General features: G+C 44.1%; 1 protein-coding gene across 1 annotated transcript in view; it reads right to left on the minus strand.

The window, feature by feature from the left end:
- Positions 1–12,753, minus strand: part of PDE3A (phosphodiesterase 3A) — a 359,524-nt gene extending 346,771 nt beyond the window's left edge. The window contains exon 1 of the mRNA XM_037915985.2: positions 10,618–12,753. Coding sequence (XP_037771913.1) covers positions 10,618–11,625 — 1,008 coding nt within the window. The 5' untranslated portion in view covers positions 11,626–12,753. The remainder of the gene's footprint in view (positions 1–10,617) is intronic.
- Positions 12,754–13,896: the final 1,143 nt, after the last annotated feature.

Below are 13,896 nucleotides of genomic sequence, written 5' to 3' on the forward strand. Positions count from 1 at the left end.
AAAAGTGGCGCCTTAGGCACTGACTCCATGGGTGCTCCGGGGCTGGAGCCCCCACGGGGAACCCGGCAGCTCCCCGCCCCGCACCTGGCCCCAGCTCGCCTCAACCCCTGAAAGCACTGCCCCGCTCTGCTTCTCCGCGCCACCCCCTCACCCCCCGGCTTCCCGCGAATCAGCTGTTCGCACGGGAAGCCTGGGAGGGCTGAGAAGCAGGCAGCAGCTTCGCGCTCAGGCCCAGGGAGGCAGAGGTGGAATGGAGGTGAGCTGGGGGGCGCAGGGAGGACCTCCTGCACCACAGCAGGTAACCCGGGGAGGAGGGGCGCAGGGGAACCGCTGTCCGCTCCAGCTCACCTCACCTCCGCTCCGCCTCCTCCCCTGAATGCACCACCCCACTCTGCTTCTCCGCTCCCCCTCCCCCCCCGGCTTCCCGCAAATCAGCTGTTCGCACAGGAAGCCTGGAAGGGCTGAGAAGCAGGCAGCAGCTTCGCGCTCAGGCCCAGGGAGGCAGAGGCGGAGCGGAGGCGGGGGGTGGGAGGGCCGAGGATGGCCGCCCGCGCCGCAGCAGGTAACCCGGGAAGGCCGTGCAGGGGAACCGCTCCCTGCCCCAGCTCACCTCTGCCTCCCTGGGCCTAAGCGCGAAGCCGCCGCCTGCTTCTCAGCCCTCCCAGGCTTCCTATGCGAACGGCGGATTCGCAGGAAGCCTGTGGGGGGTCGAAGCAGAGCGGTGCGGTGCGTTCAGGGGAGGAGGCGGAGTGGAGGTGAGCTGAGCTGAGCTGAGCTGAGCTGAGCTGGGGCTGGGCGTGGAGCTGCCGGTGGGTGCTCTGCACCCACCAAATTTTCCCCGTGGAGGCTCCAGCCCCGGAGCACCCACGGAGTCGGTGCCTAAGACGCCACTTTTGATGCGATCAGTGGGGAGAGCGGCCGCTCCCCCTGCTCCTCCCTAGCTATGCTCCCCCGCCCCTAGGAGCCAGAGGGACCTGCTGGATGCTTCCCAGGGGCTGCCCCAGGTAAGCACCACCGGGACTCCCCACCTCGCCCACCAGCAGGTCCCTCTGGCTCTTTGGGGCAGGGTGGGCACCCACTACAGTGGCCCACGAGACCCTCCTGCCAGTTCTGGGGGCAGTCAGGGGATAGGGGAGGGGAATACAGTAAAGGAACGCGGGGGGTTGGATGGGGCAGGAGTCCCGGGGGCGGGGGTGGGCCACAACCCCCTTGTGGGGTGAGGGGGGGGGAACCGGTTATTAAGATTTTGGCAGCTCATCACTGGTAGCAGGCAATAATAGACTAACTTGTCAACAGAGGAAGTTTCTTCCTATTATCAGTTAGCATATTCCTTATCCCCTTAAACATGAGAGTTTGAAATACAGAAAAGTATTCATTTAACCTATCCATAATAAATGTCTAATGCTTTTAAAAAGAATCCTACTAAGTGCTTGCCCTCAATGATATAATGACAGAGAGATCCACGGGTTCATGATGAGTTGTCTGAAAAAAAATCTCATTAGTTAAAAATTACTTTAATTGAATTCCCCCTTATTCTTAAACACAATTCATATTTTGTATTCATCTATCATCTTTCTACTTATTAATTTATTTAAACAACAGGTACTTACAAGCTTTTCAGTCTCTCCTCACATGAAAGTTCTACAAGCCCCTAATAAATTGTCATCCATCTCTGAACTCTCTTTATTACCAATATACCATTTTAGAGAAAGGGTGACCAAAAATCAAACAGCCCAGGCAAGAGCCTACTATTCGTGTAAATAATGGCTTTATAACAACATTTTCAGCATTATTGTCTGTCCCATCATCTCTATAGCTATCCTTCTGATTGGCTCTTTGACGGAGATTGCACAACAAACATGTTTTTAAACTGACACCTAACCCTTTTTCCTGAGTGGTCACATTACACAGTTACTTTAAAACATATCAATGCATAGGAGTAGTTTCAATCAGTCTTTTGGCTAGGTTTCCTTTCATTTTTTGTCATTGTTGAATTTGCCATCATGATGCCCATTCAGTTAACTTTGTTAGGTCCTTCTGAAGTCTTCTCTAATATTGATTTACCTACATACTTTTGTCTCAATGCACATTTTACCACTTTACTGTCCACCCAGTTTTTCAAATAATTAACATATGAAACATCACCAATGCTAATACAGAACAGGGAATGTTATTAATCTTTCACTACACTGAAAAATTGGCCTACTCTTTGTTTTCCAACTCTTGTCCAGTTTCTAATCCTTGACAAAACATTACCTTTTACCTCATGATTATTTAGTTACCTTGGTGGCTTCTTGGGAGGGCCTGTGTCAAAGCTCTGTTAAGAAGGTCCAAACAAATTCTACTGTTAGGAGACATTTTCCTTTATCCACTATTTTGTTAATTGCTCAAAGAATTCTAACAGATTAGAGAGGCATGATTTTCCTATACAGCAACTGTGCTGGTTTTCATAGATCCCACAGCCAGAAATAACAATTGTGACTATCTAAGCTAATCTCCTGTATAACACAGGCCATAGAACCTCCCCAAAATAATTTCTAGAGCAGATATTTCAGAAAAACATCCAATCTTGATTGAAAAAACTGTCAGTGATGGAGAATCCACTATATTATTATTATTCCAATGGTTAATTAATTATCCTCATTGTTTAAAATTTACACCTTATTTCCACTCTGAATTTCTCTAGATTCAACTTCCAGCTGTTGGATTCTCATACCTTACACCTTTCTTTACTAGACCGAAGAGCCATTATCAAATATTTGTTCCCCGTGTAGGTACTTATAAACTGTGATTAAGGTCACTCCTTAACCCCTATGTTCAGCTAAATAGATTGAGCTCCTTGAGTGAATCATCATAAGGCATTTTTTCTTGTCCTTTAGATTTGGCCCTATCCTAATCACATTCACCTAGATGTTTAACCACTCTTATATTTAATCATCAGGTGAAACAATCAACCAAATTTGAGCTGACACAGACAACTGAAAATAATTTTACAAAAAACCCACAGAGAGCAAAAAATTTCTCCATTATAAAACACATTAACTGGCTGATATATAGATATATATTTTCCTATATATAGATAATAAAGATGGAGAGGCATTTATTCCCGATATAATTCCACTGACATCAATGAAGTAGCAAGGATGGATTTTGCCCATTATATTTTTGAATTTATCATCTGATACACTTGTTTGCAAGTCATAGTGCAAATCGGAGTAGGATCTCTGATGCCCTCTAAGGGCCCAATCCGTTTTTTACCTCACATGAATAGTGTCACTGATTTCAGATGGGACTACTCACATGAACAGGTGTTTGCAAGACAGAGGGCTAGACAGAGACCATTTCTGGAACAACACCAAGTGGGAGTTACAAATACACATGCAGGAAAGCAAAAGAGAACTGTTAAACTGTAAGGCTCACCATCAAGTTTTTGAACAATAAATCACAGTTCTCCCCCAGACTCCTCTACTCCAAACTTACTCCTCAAGTAAAACTCAGCATATAAAACAGCTAATGTTCTCCAGAAGCAAAGGTTAAAAATTGAAAAAACAGACTTTTTTTTTGCTATTACTCAAACAAATCACTACTCCGACGCAGAGAAATCCATATAGCATTGCAACTCCACAGGCAACAGGTTATCTAATATACTGTATCAATAGCAGAACTGTCCAGAACAAAAATGAGTATTATACCAGCATACTTCATATACACTTATTTCTGAATGATATATTGTGTAAAATATTACCGGTTTAGGTGATGGTTTAATAATCTATTCTCTGATTCTCTAGGCCAGTGGTTCTTAACCTGGGGTGCAAGATGCCCTTTCTGGGGGTGCGAGACATGCCAGATTATTTTAGAAGGCAAATCCTCGAAAACACAAATTAAGCACAGGTACATAAGTACAACTACTTTGTTTCATCAAACCTACGTATTTATTAACATTATACATTTAACGATTATTGTAATATACAAACAAAAAATATTTCTAGGTTTAAAGAACTGACCTACTTCAACGATTTTTGATAAGGGGTGCGAGAAGATATTTTGAGACTTAAAGGGGTGCAGACTGCAGTAAGGTTAAGAACAATGCTCTTGGCAGTAACTTTCTGAAATCCACTCTGATGAGAGGAAAAAAGTTTTTACTTTATTTACTATTTGAATCCCATTCAAGAACCAACATTACTTAGCATGTCTAACTGAATAAAAAAGGCTCTAACATACATTTGGGGAAAATACTAGAAGTAACAAGTTTTTAGGAATCAGATGAATATTTTAATTTCAGTGGGTCTTTTATTTTTTAAACCACTTAGGATACCCATTTCAATCCCTGTGGTTAACGGCCATTACAGCTATGGCTCTCCTACAGCTTCAAAGTGTTGGAGGTTTTTAAACAAGATCAATATATTCCTTATTTTTACAAAATACAGATTGTGTGTCAGCTTCCTGCAAAAAAGATTCAGAGAACGAGCACAGTAACATCAGAACAGGACAGACTCTCACAAATGTCACAATTAATGTCCAAAACATGTGTCACTGTTTGTTTTTCAGGCTTCTCAAAACATATTTTATACACAGGGTCACTGTTTTGGTTGTTTGTTTAATTAACATGACAACCCAGCATACATAGGATTTCTTTCAGCTCTACAGCTTTGCATTTTCACACTTTACACTCAGTTCAGAAAAAGCAGAAAGTCACTACTGTATTTTACTCACCCACCAACAGCACACAAAAAAAATTCTTTATTTAACAGATTGGTTTATGGTCCATTTTTGTCAATTGTGACAGTTTTCCCAACATCTTTTCCATTTCTGAGAGTTAAAAATGAAATCTAAGTAAAGGCAGTTTACTTACATTAAGTCATGCTTAACAGAATTACATCTGGACTCTATGTATGATTTTTCATGAGTCTGACATATATTAAGCAACCACACTTCAGCAAGTCAACAGAGGACGTTATCTAAGTATTAACTTATTTGCCTAAATATATATGGATTTTTTTAAAATTTAAAATCTATATCCTATCTAGTACCTTTAATTCAGATCTCTTCCATTCTTAGGGAGATGGTATGAATTTTACAGCTTCCATACCACACTGACAGTTGCAGATTAAAATTAATTTTATTCCTGTTTTAAAGGCAGTATACTAGAGAACTTAAAAAAATCCACTTGTCTCCAACACATGAAAAGCTCAAGCCAATTTCTGTAGAGAGAAAAAAAAAAAAAAAAAACAACCACTAGAACTTACGGCTGAAAAGATAATTTTCCAAATGTGAACTGATGCAGTGCTGTCTTTTTGAGTCTGCAGCCAGCCCTAATGCCTGACACTGCTCATAGCTTTCCCAAGCAGCAGAGTGAAATTGGCAAAACAAATTGGTTTGTCTACACTACCGCACAGGGGTCGATCTAAGATACGCTACTTCAGCTCCATGAATAGCGTAGCTGAAGTCGATGTACTTAGATCTACTTACCGCGGTGTCTTCACTGCAGTAAGTCAACAGCTGATGCTCTCCTGTCGACTCCACTTGTGCTCCTCATTCTGGTGGAGTACCGGAGTCGACAGGAGAGCACTCAGCGGTCGATTTATCGCATCTATACTAGACGTGATAAATCAACCCCTGCTGGATCTATCACTGCCCACCAATCCAGCAGGTAGTGTAGACAAACCCTCAAGGTCATTTCCACAGAACTATTCAAAAACCCCAAGAGCACTGGTGAAACTCACAAGATACATCTCAATTTCACTCTGCTGCTGTCTGGGAAAGCTAGGAGAGGCAGACACTGAAACCACTCATGGGATAAAGAGGATTTGGGGAAAAAAAATAGTCATGGGGAAGGGTATGATAGTGGAGACAAATCCTCAATTCCCCCTCTCAATAGCGGAGAGTTGCAGCAGTGAAGACACTATCTCCCACCATTCCAGCACCCAAATGAAAGTCCTCTCTCCTCCCTAAAGCAATCAGGAGACTACTGAGCAGAAGAGGAGCAAAGAGAAATGAAAGATCCTTCTTCTCCTTTACAGCAACCATAAGAGAGAGTGTGGTGGAAAAGACACTTCAAACTCATCAGGCATCTACTAGGAAGAAGCTGACCAAAAGATGGAACCTTGGAGCAGGGTCAGCACCCTGGTAGGAACTCCAGTGTTAGCTCATTTCCCAGCAACTGGATGTAGGTTTCTTACCAGGCAGCCTTTAGCCTTGTGAGTCCCCTATCTGTATGTGCCAGTGGTTAGTAAGCCTGTTTTTCAAACTAGAAGATATTTCAAGCCCTGTGATACTGTCTTCGGTTCAGCGACTGATAGCTAAAGTGCATCCCTGAAAGTAATATAATAAATACAGCAAACTGAACTGCTTTAAGCTACTTCAACTGGCAAAACTTGCTTGTAATAAATTCATATTAAATGCATACAACAACAACAAAAATCTATGCATGGAATACAACTTGGCCCACCTATGCATATGCAGTATAGTAACATTGTCTTTAACACCTTAGGGCCAAATCTTGCCTCTTGGATGACCAGATGTCCCGATTTTATAGGGACGGTCCCGATATTTGGGGGTGGTTTGGGGGTTTTTTTTTAAATGTTTTTTTTTGTTTTTGTTGTTTATTTGTTTATAAAGGCTCCTATTACCCCCCACCCCCTGTCCCAATTTTTCACACTTGCTGTCTGGTCACCATACTTGCCTCTGGATGCTTACATGCAATTGCATGTTCAAATCAAAACAGACTACCATCCTGGCCTGCACAGACTCCTAGACAGTTATCTCCGGAATGTATTATACTCCAGCATGTAGGGTTTCACACTGGAAACACCAGAGCACAACAAAAAGGCTACCAGATCTGCTGGGCCTCTTCTGTCACCAGCTTTAGCAAGAAGAGTAAAGATGGCTTGACAAGATGTAAAGATGTAAAGATGATTTGGCCATCAAGAGTAGTGTCACCTATGTGCAGCTACCCAAAACACCATGCACATTTACATCAGTGAGGAAAATATACATTCATTCATTATGTTTTTCACGCATTCACAATCTCTCTCACCAGGTTTTCTTCCCCCAAAAGAAACTGGACGCCTGACCCCTCAAGGAACCAAGCATCCTCAACTGCTTCTGATGAAAGCTGAAGGTATTTGGTACTGTGATGTTTGGGGGGGGATCACGCAGACCAGTAAGGAGTTCTGTAACCTTGGGGTGCCTTGATGCTATGCTGCTGATTGTCACAGGTACCTCACAGAATCAGACCACCATCAAATCACTCCCTTCTCACTGACAACTACACACATGCCAAGTGGGAGCCCTACAATCCAAGCTATCTGTTCTGCTCAAACAAAAAAAAAACCAACAGTAAATAAAAATGTGAACAATTTCCCAAAAAGAGTGGCTAAATGGATTTTCATTGTTTATTATTTTTAAAGTTCATTTTGGGGCTGAGAAAAAGATAAGATGTTTCCACCAGAGATAATTTAGGGACACAGAGGAAGTATTCAGCTACTGACACCAGGGGTTTAAAGTAAAAGCACTTAATGATAACTATGCTAACACCAGTACTGTATAACTCAAATTTACCTAACAATTCCAAACACTTTACTTTGATAGTGCAAGGCCAAATAGATTAAAATGTCCTGGATTTATATTTCAGTGGCAAAACGTCAGTTTATGACTGTTTAAGACATCATTACTTACCACATCATCATGACCACCACTATAGCTCTTGGGGGGTTTTAAAAAAAAAAAAAACCCACAACAAGCAGCAAATTTCCATCCGCCCCTCTCCCCCCCACACACCCCTCCCCGACCTGTCCATAAGCTTTAGAAAGAACCCACATTACTACACACAATTAGATATTGAAACAGTATTACTCTGGTCAAATGAAAGCTTAATAAGATTACTCAGCAATGTAAACATATCATACAAGAGATAATGGGCAATAGCTCTGTAAGAAGTTCACAAGATCTTTGCTTCTTACATTATCTGCTACACAATTCAAGCAGGTTTTTCAGCCCATTAAAACAATATTGTGAGTCTATTTCCTGATGTGAGCTTTCACATCTCTAAAACAGCATACAAAAAGCGATCTCTGACTTGCAACATTCTATTCAAGGTTGCGGGGTTTTTTATAACTTTGTTTTGGGGTTTTTGAGCAGTTGTTTTTAAAGTATTTTATTTTAAACATGTTATATTTAAAAGCTGTCCTAAGGAGAAACATTTACCTACAGCTTCTTCAAAGTACCAGGAGCCGATTTTCCTTATAAAAAACAAACTCTGTTTTGCTGTCAGCCAAAAGGGACACTTTCTGAGAGCCTCACAGTATTTCTTGTTACTGTCTTTGTTATTTTAAAAGGGTGGCTGTAGGAAAAGAGAGTGTGAAGAGAAATTAAACACACACTCAATGTGACAATTTGCTTCTAAAAACAAACTTGGAGATAATCATCCATTTTTGTATAAGCAATGGCATAAGCAATCCATGATCCTTCTATTGAGTAATATTAAAGTAGAAATGTGGTTAAATCCCTCAAAATAGTAAACTATATAGTTGTCAGCTGTCTCCACTGTACAGTCTATTGGGGTGAAAACTGGAACTTCTCAAGACATAATTAAACCTGTGCTCCGAAGTGAAAACATTAAGACAAACAGAGAAAGTAATCTGTTTGCTATAGTGGATTTAATAATACTGTATATAATAAAGATTATTTGTGTTCTATTCGTAAGCAAAAGAAGATAACTATAGTAGGGCTTAATAGACCATATCAAAGTGATTACATTTAAACATGTCTGCTAGAAAGCTGCATTTATTTAAAGTGCCACAGCAAGTGAAAAAATATTTTAGATGTTACACATGATTAGTGCAAGAAACCTCTGGAAAAGTTATCAAATAAAGTAAACGTCTAAGAGAGAAAAATAAAGTTATTGTATTTACAGATGGTTCTTACACCCTAATTACTCTCACATAATTCATAATAAAACAGAGTCAAAACTGAGTCAGTTTTCTATTTTTTCCACACTGTTGGAGACTGTGGTAAATATTTATTTAACATTTTTGTTTAGATCAAATAAATAAGTACATTTGTTGTAAAATATGCCTCAAGGATATAGTCTGTCAGGGATTCTTCTAGCAAATGCCATGAACTGCCACAAAGATGTAATCAAACCATTTCTAGAAACAAACTAGCCACCCACACCATATGGTTAGATGCCATTACTTAGAAAATACCTAACTGCTTATCCAGCAAGGGACTTGAAAGAAAGCCTTTGGTATAACGGAATAAGCTTTAGCTGGCCACAGTTCACCAAGTCATTTTTAATACTAATGGAAAAGGAAATATAACATCATTTGCCACTTATTTCCACCTAGGTTTCCCTTTTCACCACTGGGCAAGTGTCATACTTACTCCAAATATGCTCAGTTACACTCAGTCCACCAAAAAATAGTCTTCTGCTGTGTAAGGTTAAGTCTCAAAAACTCAAAACAATTTCAAGTGCAAAATTAAGTTTTAATGGTGTCTATCTGGAATCCCTTATTGTTTATGCTATAAAGATGTTCATATTAATTCTGTTCACGTCCTTAGATGTATTTTTTTCCCTTTTCGAAGCTTATGGAGAAAAACTTTTCTAGACAAAAACACACATCAATTCAAATTCAAATACCAGTTTTTACAAAATAAAGTTAAACTAAATAAAAACCATATATCTAGTGTCAAAGGACAGAAGAACTGGGGTATAAAACTTCTTGATCGCTCAGCGTAGTAGCCAAGAAGCGAAAAGCTAAGATGACAACTTAACTACTGCAGGCCCCTTCTCAAAAAACACACTCAATACATTAGGCAAGAGGCTTTTCGCTATACCAAACAAAACTAAAAATATGCTAATTTCAAAAAGATGAACTCCTTTTACGGACCAGTGAAAGTTTAATACGATTAATGCCCTCTTTCAACAAACCAAAAAAAGTTCAGAAATCACTGTTTATAATTGATGCTAGATGCCCCTCCAGTTTGGGCTAACCTATACTTTAAACAAACAACAAGACACATACACACACACACCCCACCGCAGTATTTAGAGCCAGCCCAGCAACAGCTAGCTATACTGTTGGCCAAGTTAAAAATAAAAAATTTTAAAAAAATCTTCAGCGTAAAAACCTCAAGATTTTACATTAATATAGTGAAACTCTGAAACAAGCCTTCCCTTGCTCTAAAGACTCCTCTAATTCTATCCCCCTTCTACTGAGCAGAGATAAATAAAGCCGACCAGAGTGCTGAAAACTAAAGTGTTACTAAGGCAGATTAAAGTGATATTTCAAGCATAAAAATAAGGAGGAAGAAAATTGGAATTTGGGTAGGGGATACGGAACTCTTCGAATTTCACGTACAGTCCCCACTTCCCTAATTTGTGGGAAACATTCAGCCGCCCCGATATACATCCAAAGGAGCGAGCAAAAAGTTTGTAGCAACTCGCAATGCTTCACTCTATGTCTTACGACTCCTTTTCTAGTGTCTGCTCAACCAATCAATAAATAAAAATCCCCCGCAAGTTTGCTGTACCCTAACTGCTTGGTTTTCCTTCCTCCTCAGTCCCCGGACTCCTGGATTCCCCCTGGGATTGTGAAGATCTGTCGCGCTCCTTACCTGCTCCCTAGGTATGCAGGGCAGGGAGGTCCTCCGATGAGACTTGTTGCTGCAGCTGGACATCTCGGGAGAGATCATGGAGCTGGACCTCCTCCTCCTCTTAAACACCGGGACCTCTTCCTTGGCCAGCTGGGCACCAGAGACCTCTCTAGGCTTCGCCGCCCCGCAATGGGGCAAGAGCTGATCCGCGTACCTGGCCAGCAGGATACCCAGTAGCCCGAACAAGTAAGCCAGGTAGGGTCTCCAGGCTACCTTGATCCTCTCTAAGGAGACGAGGGACGTGGTCCTGACCGCGCTAGTCAAGGCGATCATGAGGACGCCCTGCCTCAGCTTCAGCACCAGCCATGTCACAGTGGCCAGGCAGCTCAGCACCACCCCCGTGGCGGTGAAGGAAAGCAAGTGATCCTCCCCTACCGCAAACCCAATCTGGACAATCGCTTCCCCCCCGCAGCAGGCGGCCAGGAGCAAGGCGGCTGTGTGCAGGCGGACCCCGGAGCGCAGTAAGTACAAGCCCATCCAGAAGAAGACACACATGAGGCTGAAGAGCAAAGCGATGGGATGCAGCCAAGGAGTCAGCTGGAAGCTGCTGCTGCTGCTGGGGAGCCCTGCTGGGGGCAACGGCAAACCACTCGCTTCTCCTCCTCCAGCTGTTGCGGCTGCTGCTTCCTCCTCCGCCGCCACTACCTCCTTCTCCTCCAGATTGCAGCCGATCTCCCCTCGGACCAACCTGACCACCAGAGCCAGCAAGAAGGACAGGGATCCGGCGCAGAGAGCCGAGGAAAGTTTCCGGGAGCTCCAGATTTTCTGCAGCACCAGGTCTCCCCAGCAGAGCTGGCAGGTTGAGTCTTCCTTTTGCCCCGGCTGAGTGCCCGGCTGCTGCTGCTGTTTCCCATCAGAACAACAATACCCATTGCAATCGGATCCTACTCCTGCTGCTGGGCTTTTCTCCTCGCCAATGCTCCGGCCGGATTTGCCCCGGACACTGGCAGAGTCGCTGGTCAGAGCCATAGTTTCAGCCTCCCCTCTTCCCCCCACATACACAACGAGGCAACCCCCTCCCTTCCCCAGCAGAGAGGGAGCGAGAAAAATTCCTCGCAAGTTCCTCCAGAGGTTGCAAAAATTTAGTATCTATCACTGGGTGCAAACGGAGAAGCGCAAGAGGGGCAAGGCTAGGAAGAGTCGGCAAAGTTAAAGCCTCGCATTTTGTAGGGAGATCAGCCTCCCTCTCCTGTCCCCTGTTCAAAGAGCCTGTCGCCCTCTTTATAGGCTCTCCCTCCGAGATCGCTGCAGGTTTAAAAAAAAAAAATCCCCGGGGTTGTCGGAAGGGGTGGAAGAACAGAAAGAAGCCGCTGGACAAAGTCAGCAGCGCTGGTTCATTCCTAGGCCATCATTGCTCCCCCGCACTCCTGCTGCTCGGGAAGGAGGTGCAGGGGAGAGGGGGGGGAAGCGGGATGGAGCTGCGTGCGGGCAGCGGCAGCAGGGACTTTCTGCCCGCTTGCTTCTTCTTCCTGCTGCTCTCTCGCGCGCTCACATACACTCTTCCCTTCTCCTCGGGCGATCCTCCCCGGCGCTGCCAGAAGCCGTGGCTCGCCATTCCCCATGGCTGGGGGGAGGAAGAGTCCTGTTCATTGCAGATCTTGGGGAGGGGAAGGGGCGGGGGGAAGAGAGACACAAAAATAAAAGGCAAGCGGTGGGGAGATGAAGAAGTTGCTAAGTTCTGCCGGGAAGAGACGCAGCTCCGCAGGAGGGAAGCTGCTCGGAACAGCTTTGCCCCTGTTTAAAGGCTCTTGGGGCGCTCTCCGATTTTTGCCCCCCAACTTCAAGGGAGGCGAGTGCCCCTCATTAAAGAAGCGAGGAGGAGAAAGGGGGGGGAGAATAAACAAGCAGGAGGCGGCTGCCGGGTTTGCAATTCAGCTTCTACAACTGCCCGGCAAACGCCGCTCCGCTCCCTCGGCTCCCCCTCCTCCCGGAGGAGGCGCTGCTGCGGGCAGCACCCCAGCCCAGGGCCACGCAGCGAGCGGAGCGCGGACGCAGCAGCCGCCGCCGCGCGGAGCGAGCCCCTTGCTCCTCAGCCCCGGGAACGCGGGGTCAGACGAGCCGCGCGGGCTGCTGCCTCCTCGCTGCCGCGCCGGGGCGGGAGCGCGTCGCACCAACCCGCCTGGCGGCTTTGCAGAAGCTGAGGCGCTGGACGTGCCAACCAGTAGAGAATTGGCTGCCACCGGCTGTTAGCAATAAAGGCATAAATCTGAGTGACAGAGAGGAGGCAATTACACGGCAGTAAAAAAGTCACAATCGTTTAGCGAGATTAATTTTTACTTCAGTTTGTAGAGACAAGCCCAGCCTGGCCCACCAGAGCTAACTGCCTTGGGGAAGTTCAGCCCCAAGAGCCAGGTTGTGCCACTCGCATCCCCTTTTATCTGAGCCGACCCAGAACATGAGATCTAGTCAGGCTTTGAGAGGCTGGTCCCATCTTTGTCTTACTGCAATGCAGTTTCCTTCACTGTGGGTCCAATAGCCTAAATCCTCTTTCCAAACTGACTGCACCTTCAATTAAACTAGCGAAACCATGCCAATAGAATGTGCCCCTCTGGGACAGCATTTGCTGCAATTCTGAGGGGGCTGAAACAATCAGGCCCAGATCCTACAAAGACTTAATTGGGAGCATACTTAATGGGCCTCATGAGTAAAGTTACACACAGGTTTAAATCTTTGCAAGATCAGGGCCTTAGCTCTCAAAGCCACAGGACCAGGTAAATTGCATATAGTAATAATATATTTAGTACACTGCACACAATAAAACAAACCCCAGAGAAACATTCAGCAGGGAAACATTTAGAGCCAGGAAATGAACAGATAAGAGAAAAGAATTTCCCTACTCCTACCCCAGCAAATAATGATTTAAGACGTAAAACAGATTCACAGTGGTGTATTTATTTGAGGATGTATCTGGGTTTTTAATACCATGTCTATCACCATAATGCCTGAGTTTAATGGGTTGAAATGGTAGCTCCAGTGTAATGTGTTTTCTATGACCAGAAACATGGCATATGAATTGAGGTTGGTTTTAAATAATAGTTTTCCAGGCTACATAATATGTAATCTGGATTTGTCATTTTTGTGTTTGAAGTTTGGTCAGAAAGAAACCTGAATATTTTCAGTAAAGTTTGGTTTTGAGGGTTAGATTGGTTATAAGGAATCTCATGGGGGTTTTGTTGCTTTTGTTTGTTTATTTTACGGTTAGGAGTCCAAACTCTGAATAGCTGACAAGGTTTGCAATGT

This window comes from Chelonia mydas, chromosome 1, assembly GCF_015237465.2.
Source record: "Chelonia mydas isolate rCheMyd1 chromosome 1, rCheMyd1.pri.v2, whole genome shotgun sequence".
Lineage (NCBI taxonomy): Eukaryota > Metazoa > Chordata > Testudines > Cheloniidae > Chelonia > Chelonia mydas.